We start from the raw sequence: 21,134 nt of genomic DNA, 5'->3' as shown, positions 1-21,134 counted from the left end.
CGTCCTAATGTTTGTAGTAGCCTCCGCTGGATTTTACCCCTCAATAAGTCAATCCTCGTCGGAGGGCCCATTGGGCTATTTCTCGCTCCAGCCAGTGCACTACGACTAGTACATCAAAGACTGTGGTATGTGATATCCTGTCTATGGGATGGTGCATATAAAAGATCCCTTGCTGCTAATCGGAAAGAGTAGCCCAAGAAGTGGTGACAGCGGGTTTCCTTTCTCTATATCTGTGTGGTCCTTAACCATATATCTGACGCCATATAACAGTAAATAAAATGTGCGTCATTAAATAAACCATTTCCTCACCTCTCAATAACTTCATGCGTATGAAAAAAAAATATGCATTAGGAAATAAAATCAAGTTTGAATTATTACAAACATTAGAACATCAGGAAGACATCAAATATACAGACACTGATATTCTTAACAAACACAAAATGTATTTAGTATGTATAATAATCTTGTTCGTTACAAGAAAACGTAATGACAGCAAATTCGGGAGTGTCCCTTTAAATGTTGAAAAACGATTTACTTTAATGCCCATTGCACAGCTCTGATCAAATATATTATGTTTCAACATGTCTTCAGTGGCGGATTCAGAAAATCCATTTAGAAGGGGCCCAATTACATGAGACGGAATGCCAAGAGAACTTTGGGGATCGTAAAAAAATGAAAATTAATATATAATGAAATTATAACTGTCGCAAAATTTAGATCCACCTCTTGTCTTTATAGTTAATAATCTTGAACCTATGACTTAGCCTGTAATTTTATATTGGGGGCACTTAAACACCCCCTCCCCCAACTCTATTAAGTCCTATAGTCCAGACTAAATGGCAACAGACATATATAAGGTGAAGAGGGGGAGGGTGAAGATCGCCATTACCGGCCTCGGTGGTGTCGTGGTTAAGTCATCGGACATAAGGCTGGTAGGTATAGAGCTCGCAGCTCGGTACCGGCTCCCACCCAGAGTGAGTTTTAACAACTCAGTGGGTAGGTGTAAGACCACTACTAACCACTAACCCACTGTTCTGGACAGACAACCCAGATAGCTGATGTGTGTGTCCACTGCCAAAACAGCGTGTTTGAACCGTAATAGGATATAAGCACGAAAATAAGTTAAAATGAATCAATGAAGATCGTCATTGCCCCCTTCGGACCGGCCTCGGTGGCGTCATGGCAGGCCATCGGTCTACAGGCTGGTAGGTACTGGGTTCGGATCCCAGTCGAGGCATGGGATTTTTAATCCAGATACCGACTCCAAACCCTGAGTGAGTGCTCCGCAAGGCTCAATGGGTAGGCGTAAACCACTTGCACCGACCAGTGATCCATAACTGGTTCAACAAAGGCCATGGTTTGTGCTATCCTGCCTGTGGGAAGTGCAAATAAAAGATCCCTTGCTGCCAATCGGAAGAGTAGCCCATGTAGTAGCGACAGCGGGTTTCCTCTCAAAATCTATGTGGTTCTTAACCATATGTCTGACGCCATATAACCGTAAATAAAATGTGTAGAGTGCGTCGTTAAATAAAACACTTCTTTCTTTCTTTGCCCCCTTCGGCTATGTCAGTGCCTTAAATTATCGCATTGTTTGATGCATTCTTTTTACGGGCTGACCCGAGTTTATATACATAGGCGTACGGACTCCCATTTGTGTAGGGGGGGGGGGGGGGGGGGGGGGGGGGGGGGGGGGGCAGGCTGATTTTTGCCCGAATTAAACGAAAATGCCCGAAACTGAATAACAATGTCTATTCATATTATCATTGTGCCAAACATCTGTAGATGGAAAAGAAAGAAAGAAAGAAATGTTTTATTTAACGACGCACTCAACACATTTTATTTACGGTTATATGGCGTCAGACATATGGTTAAGGACCACACAGATTTTGAGAGGAAACCCGCTGTCGAAATACTGATTAATGTTGTTGAACCCCATTCCCGTGTTATCAAAAATGTTTCATGAATGTCAGCCAACCTAATACTCTTTTTCTTTTTTCTTTTTTCTAACGACGATGACGATGATAATGATGATGATAATAATTGATGATGATGATGATGACGTCCACAACGATGGTAATTGGTTGTTTTTGATGATGTTGATTGAGGAATAAAGGAGTAGAACTTAAAGTAAAAAATAGTCAGTAGTTTATGTGGTAGTAGTTGATATTTGATAACAGAGGAGCTGAATGCGGGACGATCGGACATATTGACGCATTGAACTCCTCGGAAATTCTATGGGACAGGAGCTCTATGCGGTTCTTTAATGACGGAGAGCTCTATACGTCAGGAGCTCTATGCGGTTCTTTAACGACGGAGAGCTCTATACGTCAGGAGCTCTATGCGGCGTTACAAAGCATGCTTAGCAAATGAATTTATTGTTGTAGTCACATAAACAAACCAGTTGTGTGCAGAAGAGGGGGCTTTAGATTGTGGCGAGCAAAATTTCTAGGGATTTGGGTCATTATACCCTGGAAAATAGAGTTAAAAATAAATATTTCTTTGAGCAGGAGAGGGTTTCGAACCCTGGACCTTTCTCCCCCAACCACCCCCCCCCCCCCACACACACACACACACAAACACCGCACACGCGTCTGCAAACAGCTGTCCAGAAAACGTGTGAAGACTACTATAAGATTAACAATTAATATAGATGAAAGGTCACTACATTTTCACATTGTCATATGATCAATTACTCAATATCTTGATATCCCAACGGTAAATACACCTCTTTTTCCTCCAGACAACTATACTGTGTCAAACTGTTTGTTTACTGATTTTCTTGCATCTATAGTTAAGGTTACTTTGTTTAACTACATCACTAAGAGTACATTGATTTATTAATCATCGGCAATTGCATGGCAAACAGCTAGTAATTCTGTCATGTCGTCTTAGAGAAGAAAAAAAACCTATAATAATAGACATTTTCCAATTAGTTACCGTAGCAGCAAGGGATCTTTTATATGCTCTTTCCCACGGCAAGGACAGCATAGCCTTTGATATACCAGTCGTGGGGCACAATCAGAGAATGGGTCCGCCGAGGGGTTTCGATCATACGTCCAAAGCACCTCAGGCGAGCGCTGTTTTGTTTTCCTTCCCATCAAATACTCTACGATTGAGGTAATAAATGCTATCAATCAATCAATCAATCAATCAACTGGCTTAACGTGCGTATATTTTATGAAGGTTTAAACACGCTCGTTATGTGTACAAACGTTGACAGAGCCAGAGTTTGTATCCAAAGCGAGACGGGGAACGAGGGTGTTAATGGCGGATAAAAACCACAGTGAAAACGAAAGCCTGAATAAAACGTTAACTGACAAAAAAAAAATATATATATAAAAAGAAAAAAAAAGAAAAAAAAGTATATATATATCACTGAACAAAAAAAGAAACTTCCGATTTGTACATATAGTATTTGTTGTGTTAAAGAATTCATTGTGTAATGAAATTATATAGGTCGTATTAGCCTTGAGCTGTATTATCAGGATTCATGAATTTTATCGGGTTATTTTTGCACTGTTAATCGTCGACAACGTGAAATTCAATTTGCACGTGCATGCATGGTTCGACGTGTCCCGTGTAGTATTCGGTCAATTTGTTTTACTTGTCTTACTGACATTGTTGTCAAGTGAACGAAAACGCTTCAAAATTAAAAAAAAAAATTAACGTTTTTTACATTGTAGCATTTTTTACATTGTAGCATTTTTACCCAATAATTTACGCGACGGGAGATTGGCATGCTTGATGCTGGCATGTCGACAGAAGACGTTGCAAGGCATGTTGTGAGTTCTAGTCGAGCGATACGAAATCTTCGCGTAAGATTTCGAACGACAGGAAACACCAACGACTTGCCACGTCGTGGACGTCCGCGTGTTACAACGCGTGGTCAAGACCGCTATATCATGAACACGCATTTGCGCAATCGGATTCCAAACTGCCACTGCTACTGCTGCTAAACACACCTGGGCTTCATGATAACCGAATCAGTGGGCAAACTGTTCGTAATCGTCTGCGGGAGAACGGTTTACATGCACGACGTCCTTACGTCGGGTGCGTTTTAACGCAACTCATCGTCTAAATCGTCTTAATTGGGCACGTGTACACACTCGTTGGATACGGCGACGCTGGAATACCGTTCTTTTTTCGGAGGAATCCAGATTTTCTTTACAACGTGGTGATGGCAGGGTGCGCGTCTACCGTAGGAGAAATTAACGCTATGCTGACTGTTGTGTTCTTGAACGAGATCGTTTCGGGGGTGGGGGTTGTGTCATGGTCTGGGCAGCCATTGCCCATGGTTATCGTTCACCACTAGTCGTCTTTGATGGTAATTTAAATGCTCAACGTTACCGCGATGACATTCTCGTTCATCACGTCAATCCTCTGTTCCATAACAACGCCAACATCTCGATTTTTCAGCATGATAATACCACCTCTCATACAGCTAGAGACACTGTAAATTTCCTTAGGACAAATAAAACTGATTTCATTGATGACTGGCCCGCTAAAAGTCCTGATCTCAACCCCATCGAGCATGTCTGGACAGACGATTGGGGCGTCGTCCCAACCCACCCGCTAACATCAACGAACTTCGTCAAGCGCTCATTCAGGAATGGAACAATATTCCACAGGCAAAAATCAACACTTTAGTCAATGCGCCTGCGATGCACTGCAGTGGTCAATTCAAGAGGTGGTCATACCCGTTATTAAGTGGGTGTGGGGTTTTTTAACCCCTACCACACTTGGTCAAAATTTCTCCCAGTTTCTGTTAACCTATGGCCATGATTTTTGCACCAAACGATGCAACATGGAACACTCTTTAAACGCATATACAACAATTATTCCCCCGGTTTGTTTTCATCAAGTTATGTTAAAGCAAAGTTAGCGGAAGTTTCTTATTTTGTTCAGTATATATATATATATATATATATATATATATTATATATATATATATATATATATATATATATATTGTCGCTAGACTTAAAATTGATATAATTTGGAGCATTTTTAAAGTGCAATCTAAAAATACATAAAAGACTATTTAACAAATGTGGGGAGGGGGGAATTTTAGCATAAAATTTTGACCAAAGCCTCTAAGTCTGATCTAAATGTCTACATTAAAGCCATTAAGGTGCACAGCTGGTAGGGACGAGATGGGTTGCATCCCGTCAAGAAGACAACTTGTCGGAAGATGTGGAAGGTTTAGAGCTGTGTGGAAATATAAATCTCTAGAAGCCGGATCCGTTTGAACAAGAGAAAATCGAACTAACGTGTGGTCCAGTTGTCATGGTTGATATAGTGGTGTGGACGGGTGTTAAGGCCTATTTTGTAATAAACGACCCATTTTGTAAAAAGTACCCATTGTGTTAAAAGTACCCATTTCGTAATAATAAAAGACTCATTCTGTGATAAAATGTAATAATACAACTTTAATAAATAAATATTTTAATAAATGCTTAAAACAGTAGAATATGTTAAAGGTGTTAAACATTTACTAATTGGACTCATTTTAAATAATGGATTCACGTTGATATCGGTGGTAGAGCGTCCTGTGCTTAAAGGGGAAGCTCAATTCCGTCCAAGTAGACCTTAAGTAGCCCTGTTAATTTTCTCGTTTCGTCCAATGTTCCACGGACGGTATATTAAAAACTAACTATGTACTATTATTAGTGGGGGAAAACTTGCTGCTGCGTATCGCAAGAAGTAGACTATGTGGATGTAGCATATAAAAAATTTATTCAATAATCTTTGGTTCACAATTTTTGTAGCAGGCAATTAACAATGTGTTGTGGCCTACAACATTATATATAATTATGAATATCTTTATGCCAGTATTTTCTCCCATAGAAATTTATATTAATACACGTTAATTTACTCGTCACTCTTCTATAAAACATCTAGGCAATAAAAAATATTCGAAGTATGTAGTAGTCACTTGGTTTTATATGACGGTTAAAAATCTCCGATTGGCTTATTCAATATCATATATCTGCACAAGACGGGGTTCAAAATAAATTATTGCCGAGTTCAGGCAGTATATAGCAACGAATCACGGTAAGGTGCTTTGTCTATAGGGGTGATGGTGACAAATAGTTTCCACAAGATAAGTAGGACTGTCACTTTCAAACGATACATGAGCCAAAAGCTTTTCCTACAGCTTCTGTTAGAAATATACCGGCCTCGGTGGCGTCGTGGCAGGCCATCGGTCTACAGGCTGGTACGTACTGGGTTCGGATCCCAGTTGAGGCATGGGATTTTTAATCCAGATACCGACTCCAAACCCTGAGTGAGTGCTCCGCAAGGCTCAATGGGTAGGTGTAAACCACTTGCACCGACCAGTGATCCATAACTGGTTCAACAAAGGCCATGGTTTGTGCTATCCTGCCTGTGGGAAGTGCAAATAAAAGATCCCTTGCTGCTAATCGGAAGAGTAGCCCATGTAGTGGCGACAGCGGGTTTCCTCTCAAAATCTGTGTGGTCCTTAACCATATGTCTGACGCCATATAACCGTAAATAAAATGTGTTGAGTGCGTCGTTAAATAAAACACTTCTTTCTTTCTGTTAGAAAGAGGACGCCTGAATGTGTATATTGATGTGCACAGAAAAGTATTTCAAGAAAGGAAAAATACTGCAAACATTTTTTTTATAGAGGGAGAAGACCCTTAAATTTAGGTCAATTTTTTTATAAATATAAATATTAACAAGTTTATTTGTAATGTAGATCAAGTTTTCACAGCGTACTCTACATAAAATACACAAGAAATACACATCTAATTAAGAGTAATAATATAAATGAATGTGAAATAAAGTGGTACAAAATAAATGACAACTGAAGTTAAGTATGGGCGACATGTATTTTGTCTCTGAACCTTCATTATCAACTTACCTTAGTGCAGTCGTTTATAAAGGAGTTCATCATTAATAAACAATTTTAATTTCATCTTGGATGGGTTTTTTTTTTTTTTTGGTTTTTTTAATGATTGAGTCTTGTAAATAGCAATCTCATTAACATTTAGACGAAAGAGGAAGTACGTTTCTTCTCTTGGAATTTGTCTTCCCAAGTCAATTTTTTAATTTTGTGAGTTTGTTGATATTACATGTTAACATTTTGTGCGTACTAAATAAATAGCCCTTGAAAAATTATTATCATATAGGTTGTTACATATTGCATATATATGTTTACAGTTAACCAAGTCAGTATTACGCATCATTGCCACTCAACAATTTAAACATTTTAATACAAGACACAATGTCATGCGCAAACAGGAAAAAGTGTATCGTACTAATTATTTTTAACCATTACTTTCATGTGACAGATAATAATGTTACGACACCGCTTTATGTTCACCAGGTGAGTAATAAACCGTGTATATTTACGGTACTTTCAGCATACGAAATGGTGGCAGCGGGTTTCCACTCAGTTCAGACCAAGTGTCAACATAACTATGACGGATACCAACAATCTGTAGATTAAAACGTAAATGTGTCTTTAAGTCAGTAGCATTAGGAACAGCGCATTTGAGCACAGAGTACAGCGCTCGCTCGATGCGCGGTTGGTCTGGGATCGATCCCCGTCGGTGGGCCCATTGGGCTATTTCTCGTCACAGCCAGTGCACCACGACTGGTATATCAAAGGCCGTGGTATGTGCTATCCTGTATGTGGGATGGTTCATATAAAAGATTCCTTGCTGCTAATCGGAAAGAGTAGCCCATGAAGTGGCGACAGCGGGTTTCCTCTCAATATCTGTGTGGTCCTTAACCATATGTCTGACGCCATATAACCGTAATTAAAATGTGTTGAGTGCGTCGTTAAATAAAACATTTCTTTCTTTGAGCAGTCTGTGAAAGCCTTCAAAACATTAACATATAGACCCTTCCCATCAAGATAGTGGTACATAGATGGGGCACATGAGAGTTAGTCTAGAATCAAAGAGCGAGTTCAAATATTTATTTTCATTTCGGATTTACAATCAAACAAGATGCCACGTGTAAACTTTTATTTATTTTGGCACCGAAATGCATATTATATGAATGGTTTCCTTTATTGTTAAAAACAAAGCCGGCGTATTCTTAATGCCCTCAGAAGATATATGAAAATTTTGTCTGAACTTTCACGCCTGTTAATACTCTTCTAAAATACAAATTTGTAAATTTAACTGTCAAATAACATTCATATCGCAATGGTGGTATGTTATATTTACGTACATGCTTCCAATCTACTAGCCCATTGGTCTATTTCTCATTCCAGCCAGTGCACCACAACTGGTGTAACAAAGGCCGTGTGTTCTATGCTGTCTGTGGGATGGTGTATATAAAAGGTCCCTTGCTGCTAATCGAAAAGAGTAGCCCATAAAGTGGCGACAGCGGGTTTCCTCTCTTAATATCTGTGTTGTCCTTGACCATATGTCCGATGCCATATAACCGTAAATAAAATGTGTTGAGTGCGTCATTAAATAAAACATTTCCTTCCTTCCAATCTATTCCTGTGCAATAAATTGAAGGGCCGTGCCAGCATTTATTGCCGTCTTGTCCCAGGTTATCACCATCCTGTAATAGTTCAATTTTGTAGTGTAAAGAACATAAAGAGTGTATATCATGGGTCTAGTTCCGAACGAAAATGCTTAGGTTTGAAAGTCCAGTAACGGTTCCGTGACTTGAGTGTGCTCTTTTGTTAGCCCTAATGATTGTAGACGGGCAGTCGTCTTAAACGGCTTAACTGGACAGTCAGTTGACCGGCATCGGTGGTGTCGTGGTTAAGTCATCGGTAGGTACAGGATTCGCAGCCCGATAACGGCTTCCACCCAAAGCGAGTTTTAACGACTCAGTGGGAAGGTGTAAGCAACTACTCACTAGCCACTATTAATAACTAACCCACTGACCTGGACAGACAGCCCAGATAGCTACGGTGTGCCCAGAACAGCGTGCTTGAACCTACGACGAAACCTCCTCACGCGAGGGTTCTACCTACTGAACTAGACCCCCCTCCTCCCCCCCCCCCCCCCCCCCCCCCCCCCAAATCAACGGTCAAAGACAACATCTAGAAACATCTGGCTTCAACGCTGTTTAGGTCCGGGATGTAGCTCAGTGGTACAGTGCTCGCCTGACGCACTATCGATCATGGATCGATTCCCGTCGGTGGGCCCATTGGACTATTTCTCGTTCCAGCCAGTGCTCTAAAACTGGTGTAACAAAGTTCGTGGTATGTACTATCCTGCCTGTGGGATAGTGGGTCCATGTGCCCTATTACCTTTTAGTCCCATCCCTAAAATATATCCTGGATCCGCCCTTGCAGTTTTAATTAAAAGAAAACAAAAAACAGATTAATTTGTTTGAATATAGATGTTTTGATTCAGAAACTACTTGGAATGATTACAAATACCATTAATGGGTCAATACAAAATATTTCTGTGAAGAATGGTACATCGTTACCAATACTGACGTGTAGTTCTTTGATTTTAAACAGTCAAGTGGTATTCCTGAAATTATCACATTGGGGTACAGAAACAAAACCATTCGTCCCTGTATTGCTGTTATTGGTTGGTATGTAGCCCGAGTACTCTGCCGTTAGAGAGCTAGACGGACATTTGGACGGTTTTGATCGCTAAAGTAGACGTAACCCGTCCATATGTTCGTCTAGCTCTGGAACGGCAGAGTACTCGGGCTAGGTTGGTATGCAGATTTGTTTTCCCCATGTATCTTGGCACTACAGATAGCGCTACATTTTGAGGGACTGGTGATGGATTTGTTTAGAGGGTTTTTTGTTCATTCATGTTTTTAACAGTGATTGAAAATACATTTTGAGTGATTGGTCGCAATATCTGTTTCTCAAATTTAATTTGAAGACACATGTTAGAAATGGAGAAACCGTTCTCGACTACAAGTACTTATACAACTCAACTCTCATAATTTTTTTTTATCTTTATTGATTTTTTATTTTATTTTATTTTATTTGAAAATTATATATAAAATTTAATATCAATACCAATTGACCGTCCTCTTGTTGACATAACGGGCACTAATTTCTTAATATGAATAAACAAAGTATATTATGTCATCTGAGTTGTAACTGCCTCTTGCTTCCTGTCAATGTCTAGCCATGCATCGAGTCAGACAGGGTTCTACATTTAGGCTTGCCCGGGACAATCTGCTCTATCATATTAACAAAACAATAATTAAATTTATTTATAAATTTACCACTGTGCTATGTTACAAAGTTTTATTTTAATGGAGAAGATGTTTTCTTGTCTAATGAAATATCACTTACATTGTTTGATGCTTAAAAACATTTGGGTGGAGCAAGCAAATTTAAGACACGACAAGTAAAGTAAAACTGGAGAGAAATTTGTTCCACGGGACAGATGGATGTTAAGAGTTAATGTAAAGCTTTAGCTGTGTCAGTGGGTAATTAAAGCATTCTTTTCTTTCCCTACCCCATGTGGCAGTTTCTGGAATATCCCTAAATTTAGACTCATGCACAGAAGTGCCAAACATACGTATTTACCAATGTACATAAAGCATTCACATACAAAACATGTAATATATTATGGCACGCAATAAGCATGATGTCCAGCAATAAGGCAACAGTATTCAATAGAGCCAAACGTAATTGAGAATATGAAAACAAGCAACAATTTTTTTTTAAATATTAAGTTTGAGATAAACAGCATCATTCACTCATTGATACAATATAAAACATACAATTATTTAACAGAAACAAAATACAAACGACTACTATAAACTCAAGCCATATTAGGAACAATGGGTTGGGGGTGTAAAGGGGGGCGGGGGGGTCAGACCATCTTTGATTAGATATTTAAATAAACAAATCTGTCCTCCAGATTGAAAGAAAATCGCATTTGAATATAATTCTTCAGCCCATACATATCTTAAAATTTCTCAAAATATTAATTCAATCTTATATAAAAAAAAAAAAAAAAAATTATGTCCTTCCTAAAAGCTTAAAACTGACCACACTGAGATACTGGATTACAAGCAGGTTGATTATGTTTACATTACACATTAGATTATTATTCATCACATGGATTAGTTATTTCCATGTCTGTTCTGTGCAAGCTGAATGCAATTATGAAACACATCAACGCACCTGTTGTATGTGAAATGGAGAATCTAATTACAGTTAGTACATGGCGAGGGAATTCAATTTTCTTTGATTACAGGGGTTAATATGGTAACAGTAGCTTTTTTTAAAAGTCGGTTTAAATGGGTTCATAAGTTCTTGACAGTTGGTAGTACAGTCAAACTCCCCTAAACCGGACACGCTCAGGACCAAGTAAAAAGTCTGGTTTTAAGAGGTATCCGACTTACAGAGGTTCTCTTCTGCACAGATATTTAAACAGGGACCATGAAAAACGTCCGGTTTTAAGGGAAGTCCGGTTTACAAAGGGTCTGGGTTTTGAGGTTTCACTGTACATGTATGACCACTCCTGTTTACAGCAAATCTATTACAGTAACAATTACACTTTTATTTTATATTTTAACACACAAGAGACATAGGCTTTTAAAAAAAAAAAAAAAAAAAAAAACCTTTAACAACTCTGTACCTCTACCTTCTCTGTACCTCTACCTTCAACAATTGTGTACCTCTATCTTCAACCCTCAACAATTGTGTACCTCTACCCTCAACCCTTAACAATTGTGTACTGGACCTCTACCTTCAACCCTCCTCAACTGTGCACCTCTACCTTCAACCCTCGACAATTGTGTACCTCTACTTTCAACCCTCGACAATTGTGTACCTATACCTTCAACCCTCGACAATTGTGTACCTCTACCCTTAACAATTGTGTACCGTAACTCACTGTGTACCTCTACCTTCAACCCTCAACAATTGTGTACCTCTACCCTCAACCCTTAACAATTGTGTACCGTAACTCTACCTTCAACAACTGTGTACCTCTACCTTCAAACCTCAACAACTGTGTACTTCTACCTTCAACCCTCAACAACTGTGTACCTCTACCTTCAACCCTCAAAAACTGTGTACCTCTACCCTCAACCCTTAACAATTGTGTACCATACCTCTACCTTCAACCCTCAACAACTGTGTACCTCTACCTTCAACCCTCAACAACTGTGTACCTCTACCTTCAACCCTCCTCAACTGTGTACCTCTACCTTCAACCCTCAACAACTGTGTACCTCTACCTTCAACCCTCCACAACTGTGTACCTCTACCTTCAACAAATTCAGTTTCCATCTTTGGCTAGTTTTATTTTGTTCTGCTTTTCAGTTAGTGTAATAACAGATAAAGATCTATGAAAAATATGGTTGTCATTTCATGTTGCCATAAGATACAGATTCAAAGGTATTCTTGCTTGCAAACTCCTTGACCAGTGGAAAATCTGCCGTGTATAATCAAATGTTTAAGAAGAACTTGTCAAGTTATTAACCTAATCAAAAATGTAAAGCTCATCTAATCACCTAATAAAAAAAGCTACATTATGAGTGGACTAAATTCAACATATAAAGAGATAAATATTATATAAAACGGTAAACCTATAAGTGGAATAATGGCAAAATATAATGAAATTAAGCAAATAAAAAATATGTGTTAAATGCAACATATAATCTAATAAAACTGTAAAAGTGTGTGTGTACTAAGGCATTTCAAAAAAAATTAAATGGGAATAAGGCACATCAGAGTGTACTGGTCACTTGCTTGGACTCATTGCAAAATAAACCACTGAAACACTCAAATCTTTACAATAACTGCAATCTGTATAATATTAATAATAATCCCCGTTTAGTATGGTCAAAATTTTCTAGATACAAATAGGATTGAAATATTAAGATCTTTTGATGTTCAAAACTGTAATCATAATATCATAATAATAATAGTATCATAACAATACCTTAAGTTTTGTTAATATTTTCCAGATACCATCTCAATTAGGACTGACAAGCCAAAAACATTTTGTGTTAAAAATTGTAATCTGTATCGCATACAAATAAGCCCCATTAAATATAATCAACATTTTCCAAATACCATCTCAGAAAGGATTTAAAACACCAGAATCTTTTTATATTCAAAGTTGTAATCTGTATCACATAATACATGTAATAAGTCCTATTAACTATGGTCAACATTTTCCACATACCATCTCAGATAGGAATGAAACATTAGAATTGTTTTGTGTTCAAAATTGTAATCTGTTTCACATAATAATAAGTCCTATGGTCAACATTTTGCTGACATATTCTTGGTAAAGAATACTTGAATCTTTGTGACCAAATCTGACTTGGTATCACTCAAAGCAACGTATAAAAAAACTGAGTAATACCAGTCAAAAGCTTAATGCTCAACAGTCAAGACTGATACACAAAGATATAAAATATTTTAATTCATAATCTATTTTAACATTAAATAACTGCGGCAAAAGAAAGGCTTAACAAATTAAAGGTACTGTCCAGAGTATGTAGCTATTATAAATTGTTTCTGACTAACAAAAACTTTCAAAAGGTTAAAATTACATATCAAACATATCTTCTTGTTCAGAATATCAGTGTCTGCATATCCAAAGTGTTCGCAGCCATACTTTAATGTTTGCAGCAGTCATATATCATTTTACTTATATATTTCTTTATACATATGAAGTTATTAAGAGGTAAAATCTGGTTGGACTACTACAAACATTAGGATGACAACATACATCTTGTTTATACTGACACTGATATTCCAGTCAAGAAAATATCTTTAACATATAATTTTAGTTATCAAAAAGGATCGATCTTGTAGCTGGAAACATCTTACAATGAAAGCAAACTACATGTAAGAACAGATTCTTTAACTAATTTGAAAATGAGTAATACTGTCCAAAAAACCCCCACAAACGTACGTTTAAATTTGTATAGTAACAAAATTGACTTGCCATCTTACTTTTCAGACTTGTTAAAATAATTTTTGATGTAATATATGTCATGTTAACACTGTGAATCGAAGACTGTCAATGACAGAAATACACATTGCAAAAAGCAAACACAGGCACCCAAATTGCATGCCCCGAACGGCATACTGAAAGTTACTTGAATATAAGTACATGTATGTTAATTCTGATTAATGCACTCATTACAAAAAATAAATTGTACAATATAATAAGCATCAACAAAAAACCCAATTCAAAAAATGTTTATGGCTTAGTAAGACTGCCCAGAGTTTGTAGCCATTGTTAAGATGTTAACAATTAAAAGTAACAAGAGCAGGGGCATAGCTTCCATATATGCAGGTACACAGCTGCGTACCACCTGAGATTACAAATAGTTTTTTATTAAAATATATGATGTAAATGTATGTATGCTCCATGTACTTGTTCACCAAAAAGGTATGCGTACCTGTCTGTGTACCACCTAAAAATCCCAAGCTAAGCCCCTTAAGAACCCTTTTAATGACTATAATAATTAATTTACAAATTAAATGTATTTTCCTTTTTAGAATATCAATATCTGTATATGTTTCTGATTGTCCTAATGTTTGTAGTTGACCAAACTTCATTTTATTTCCTAATATGTATGTCTTCGTACATACAAAATTATTGGATGGTAAAATCCAGTTTGGGTACGATTATTAGAATGACCAGAATGATATTGAACTGATTGACACATACATGTACATTCTGAAAAGCAAAATGTATTTGACATTCACAAATATTAGTTGTTAAAAGACTCTGCAAGCAGAAACATGTTACAATGGAAGCAATCTCAGTCTCTTAAGATGTGAGAGGAATTTCTGAAATGAAGGATAAACCTTTTGTGAGAGTCCACATTGAAATAAAACAAGAAATCATGTCTGTTCAATTCTGTAAGTGTACTCAAATAAATCGTTTAATAAACTGATGTGAACATGTTTGATGTTCATGGCAGTACGAAACCACAAAACCACTTTAAAACATTGTATGAACAGTGTAGCGCATTAGCACAAAGCTGTTGATATTATAAGTGTGTAAAACAGTTCAGTGGTTCATATCTCCATGAACGTAAACAATTATGATGTTCAATAGAAGTATTTCATCAAAAGGTAAAATACTATGAAATAACCAAAAAACAGCTCTCTACATTGCAACCATTTTGGTTGCATACGTGACAATTTTTTTCATCTGGTGACCAAAACATCTCATGTTATCTATACAGGCATGTGATTGAAACATTTCTAAAAAAGCTCAAAATGATACATGCATGCCAAAGGCACGTAATTGATTGCAGAATGCAAGGAAAATGAATGAAAGGAAAAATTTAAAAGCGTAATTCCACCAATTAGCGAAGAATCACATGCCTGTTATATAAAAAATAGAAGTAGGCGCCATCTGGCTCATAGATGGAATAGTTAACCGAGAGGACTGCAAATTAATACATAGAATAAGGGGAATCTTCTATTCTGCAGTTCAGCTTTTTCCATCAGTACCTGAATGAAGGAATTCTCACATTCTTTTATGCATCACTAATAACAATTTTAAACAATTCATAACATTTACTGATTCAACATTAACAAATAATGTACAGAGTTATTTTATAACTGTATATAAAGAAAACAGTTGAAATTATCAATTTTATTTTCTAAGAATTGATGAAAGAAGTTCCATGCCTGAAACCTTTGTGGTATAGGAACATGTAAATAAAGTTAAGTTCAGAACTGAGGTCCATCCAGTTACAAATATCAGGGACCAATTTCACAAAATATTGTAAGCCAAGTTTTGCAAGTAAATGTAAATCTATGACTAAAAATACAGTTCGTATATACATGTACCGTACTACTAACAGTACAACTAATATAGTTTGAAACAAACATATTTCTTTTTCTTCAATCCTTACAGTGATCCACCTGCTGTAACATGATGCAACGTTCTGCATGAAACGTGGATGCCAAACACATGTAAAACACATGACAGGTATTTTGGCTAATTGAAGACATAAACTTACAATGTTTTGTGAATTTGGCTCCTTATGTTCTGCACCAGTCCAAGTAACTGAACACCAAAACAGTATTTATAAATTGGAATTATACTGTTATAAACATTATATAAACACTTTATCATATATGTCATATATCGCACAAAAAATCTTTGACTTTGATAAATATACAATATATATAATATTATCTATATACAGGACATCTGTATACTTGCACTGCACTATGCACACATACGAAAGAGATTGACATGTATTTTTACTTTGCCAAAACAAGGTCACAAATGGTAAAAATAAATGTAGTAACATCATAATGAAATATCCATGTCAAGTAATTCTACAGCAGCATAATACTAAAGGAAAGATGATATAATTCTAGCTTTTCAACTTCTGAAACTGAAAAACTCAAGAATGAAATGTAATCCACAAATATTACACAAACTTCAGTTAATCATCATTGTTAGAGAATACATGTAATATTAATGAATTTACTGAGAACATCCTGTAGCAAAAAGTCAAAAAACAAAATGAAAATTAGGATTAAATTCTTATGAAAATATATTCTATAGGAAACGTAATACATTTTTGTATATAGATACATGTCCTTGTATACAGTAAGAACCTATTTATTTATGCTCTATAATAATGACAAAAAACCCGAAAACATCATGAATAATCCCAACATAAACGTAACATAAATAATCAAATGGATTAACAAAAATATATAACGCTATCATAAATGTACAGCATCAAGGCTTAAACTACAGATAACGATACTCAGTATGGACAGTACAAAACTATAAAATATATACAATATACAGTTTGGGTTTTTTCCTCCATGTACTACATTTTGTACAATGTACATGTGCAATCCAGAATAAGGGTTACTGTAATTAATGTGCCTTTTGCTCTTTTGATCTAGATTACCAGTACATGCAAGCTGCCTATGTTTGCACAGGATTTGGTTTTGTTTAAATAGGGCTAGCTCTGGTACCCACCAAATTCGCCAATTGCAAATTTCAAAAACAATTATTGTCAAATTGTATTTTAATTTGGCGAAATAATTTAATAAAATATTTGATATTTTGTTAGAAAAATGTATTGGTTTTTACTGTTTTTTAAAGTTTAATAGGTAATTTGGCAAAAGAATTCTGCTGACCCACAGCTAGCCCTGTTCAATATTGGGTATATATATATATATATATATATATATATATATATATATATATATATATATAATAATTAAAAAATTAAAACCCACCCACCAAATAACAACACTTTCTTATTCCATGAATGCATTAAAAAACAAAATGATATAGACAGGAGTGAATCTAGGATGTAACAAGAACAAAAGAGAAGAAACAAACATTGCACTGAGGGTGATTGATCCTGTGACCCATCCTATCTCAAGTGTAACTGGAATGAGTAACCCATATGACAACAGCAGGTTTCCTCTGTCAGAATAACCTTCCCTGGATAGAGAGCCCACAGCGGCGAGCACCATGCCCAGAATGGCATGCTACACATAGAACATGGCTTACACACACATGAACACGTGAAAACAGAAGTATAAAATATAATATAATTATCACCACTGCATTTCCATTTTACATACTGGACCGGTGGATTCAGCCGCTGAGAAAGTGAAAACATTCAGATTCGAACAATATGGTCAGCAATATTTTAATTACTAGTAATTACTAGTCGAATGTCTTTAATGAAAGGTGAACCTGGGTTTTAAACAAGTTTTAGGGTGGGATTTAGCACAGTATGAAGGAAACTTGTGTACGGTTCTTGGGTCGTAGATCAAACCCAATGATATTGGTGGGTGGGGAGGGTTTCGTATCCCAACCAGTGCCCTACAACTGGTATATCAAAGGGTGTGGTATGTGCTGTCCTATCTGTGTTAAAGATTTCTTGCTACTAATGGAAAAATTTAGCTCGTTTCCTCTTTAGACCATCGCCGAGTTCAGCCAGACCAAGCACAAAAATGTCCGCCAGACTGGTTTATACGCTTCACAGTAAACCAAATGGCCATGTTGGGAACCAATTAAATAGTTTACAAACGTCAGCAAAATGTTTCCTGGCTAAACATGAGGCATGTATCAAAATGACCAAATGTGCGACATCCAATAACCAATTGTTAGTTAATTCGTAACAAAAGGTATTAGGTGTCTTAAATGATGTTGGTAAAGCAGTGACCTTGTAATTTCTATTTTTAGCAAGTGACCTTGAATTTGATGCATACGAAACAGGAACTTGTCCAAGATATCATGATCTTATTCCTGTATGTGAAATGTTTCATGAAAATTGGATGAGAAATGAAGTCTAATTTCTATTTTTAGTACCTTTGACCTTTATCGCAGTGAGGTGAAATACAAAAGTGTTAAAGATATGATCCTATTCTTATATGTAAAGTTTTATGAAAATCAGATGAGAAATGTAATTGGTAGAGCAGTGACACTGTGCGTCATACATTCCCCTTGGCAACTCGTTGCTAGGTGATAAATGTATTTCATCTGTACATGAGCAAAGTAATGTTTAAAAATAATATTATTGAGCAATGAGTTTGGTTTTCTTCAATGTTGATTGCACCTCAGAATGTGTGAACAAGAATTACATTAGACTTTTAAATTTCTAAATATTAAAATAGGTACATGTACATTCATATGCGAGTGTGTACATGTACCTATTTTAATATTTAGAAGTGGAGTGGATGATTTTCTGATTTAATCATATTTTACAATCATTTGAAAAGTATTCTAGTTACCATAATTATCATGGAATTTGATCTTGCTATTTCTTTTATCTTAGACAAATTAATCTTCAAATACATATATAAGAACAAAAAGTCAAAACTGAAAAATAATTAATAAACATTTAACAAGCCCAAGGTCAAATATAAAATATATTTAATTGAAGATTAACTTTATAACAAAATTGGGAACTATTAGCTGTAAAGTTTAAATTTATTTTACTGTATACTTTGTATATCCAGTTATGTATAAAACATGTTATCCCTACTTTTTCTTCATGTAAGAACCAAAAAGCATCTTAAAAAATACCTATGCTGCTAAACTTTCAAAAATGTATTCAAAAACAAGGATGACATTGTTATTTATATGTGATGTTATTCTTGATCATTATCAGTACGTAACTACACAACTGAAGATGAGGGAAATTGTACTAATGACCTCAATATTCAATGGTACATTTTCTTTAAATAGCCTTTATTGAAAATGAAAACATATGTAATGCCATCTTATATTTGAAAAAAACTTGGCAAAACTTTTTTTTCTGGTTTTAACATTATTATAAAGTTAATCTTTAAATAATAACATGTATAATTGTTCAAAGGCAAATTTGGTTTTTTAAATCATGTTTGTTGTAATCTGATTCATGAAAACGGCAAAACGATTACTTTCTTATATATATAATTTCTGTTAGATTTAACAATTTCCTGTCTTGTTTTCATGCCTCAGTTCATTATTCAGTTTGGGAGACACTCAAGTCTACTGTCATTTCAAGTGGTAGCATGGACATGAGTACATATTTTAAATTATATTCTGGGGACACAGAACTTTATCCTGGGGCTCAGAAGCATATTCTACAAGCCAAGAGGTATTACAGTTAATAAAGCAACTGTTATTCAGATATGGTTAGATGTGATGAAAGATGATGCAAAAAATGTCAGAGATGGAAGTGCCAAGATACTTTAAAAACCCTAATCAGGTGATCATGAAGCTATGAAAAACATGCAGATGGTTAAAGAAATCAATGAGATCACAAATCAAGCATGCCGACCCTGACAATTCTGGATTTAAAAATAGTTTCATTATAAAAAATTCAGTCCCAGTAAGGAAATATTATAGGGATGGCATGGATTCCATGCGGGACTTGGCAGGGATATACACTGCAAATAGATACAATTTCATTTGTGAATCCTAAAAAAAAAAAAAAGACATATTAATTAATTAAACAAAATTAAGTAAACTAGAGAAATAAAATAATTTTCATTTCATCTGTGAATCTTTAAAAAAAAAGTACATTTTATTTAATTAACAAAATAAAGCAAACTGTGCTTCTGAGAAATAAAACAAAAAAAACACAAACATTTTGTGCAAAAAGGAAAAAATAATGCCCTTGATTGTCAGCTAACTTCAGTGAGCTGTACCGTTTCTTGTCCGGGACCGTAGTTGCATAGACTTGGAGTACGACATGTTGTGAGTGCCAACTCCGTTTTGAGAGCCGAGTTCGTCCGAGCTGGCGTCCACTTCGTCCTTCATAGGCACGTCGTTCTTGACGTCTCGCTTTATGTAGAACTTCCACACGGTCCACGAGACGAGGCCGAGGAAGCCGAGGATCCAGAAGTAGGCGATGGGCCGTGGGATCGGCTTGCTCAGCGTCTCCCAGTCGAAGCGCAGCACGATCAGGAACTCTGTGATGATGATCGTCGAGATCACCCATGTCTGCTGGCCGAACCGCTTGCACTTTCTGCAAGTAAAGTTTGTTCTGTTTAACGACACCACCAGAGCACATTGATTTATTAATCATCGGCTATTGAATGTCAAACATTTGGTAATTCTGACATAGTCTTAGAGAGGAAACCTACTAAATGTTTTCCATTAGTAACAAGGGATTTTTTATCTGCACCATCGCACAGATAGGATAGCACATACCACAGCCTTTGATATACCAGTCATGGTGCACTGGCTGGAAATGAGAAATAGCCCAATGGGTTCACCGACGGGGATTGATCCCAGACTGACCGCATATCAAGCAGGCGCTTTACCACTAGGCTACAAGGACAGTAATTATAATCAATGAAATACTGCTGACCGAAACGCTTACACTTTCTAGAAGTGAGGACAGTAATTATTAATAATAAACGAAATACTGCTGATCCAGTCATTAACTGGTAAAAATGGTCAAAATTCAATTGGTAACATAAATGATGTACTGCTGATTCTGTATTTTACACTTTTCTGAAAGTGAAAACAATAATAATAATAATCAATGAAATATTGCTGATCCGGTCGTTAACACTTTCTGAAAGTGGTCAAAAGACAATAAGTACAACAAATGATGAGTTGCTGAGCCAGCATTTCACACTTTCTGGAAGTGAGTTCATTAAGTACAATAAAAGATACAACCCTGATATAGTCATTTGCATTTTCAGAAAGTGATGACAGTACAATAATGATATACTGGCTTCA

General features: G+C 36.2%; 1 protein-coding gene across 1 annotated transcript in view; it reads right to left on the bottom strand.

Annotated features, from left to right (window-relative positions):
- Positions 1 to 9,324: 9,324 nt before the first annotated feature.
- Positions 9,325 to 21,134, bottom strand: part of LOC121381286 (phosphatidylserine synthase 2-like) — a 50,910-nt gene continuing 39,100 nt past the window's right edge. Inside the window, exon 12 of the mRNA XM_041510534.1 lies at positions 9,325 to 20,412. Within this exon, the coding sequence (XP_041366468.1) occupies positions 20,079 to 20,412 (334 nt within the window). The 3' untranslated portion in view covers positions 9,325 to 20,078. The remainder of the gene's footprint in view (positions 20,413 to 21,134) is intronic.

This window comes from Gigantopelta aegis, chromosome 9 (genome assembly GCF_016097555.1).
Source record: "Gigantopelta aegis isolate Gae_Host chromosome 9, Gae_host_genome, whole genome shotgun sequence".
In the NCBI taxonomy this organism is placed as follows: domain Eukaryota; kingdom Metazoa; phylum Mollusca; class Gastropoda; order Neomphalida; family Peltospiridae; genus Gigantopelta; species Gigantopelta aegis.
Note: the sequence above shows the minus strand (reverse complement) of the source record. Positions and strands in the feature narration are given on the sequence as shown.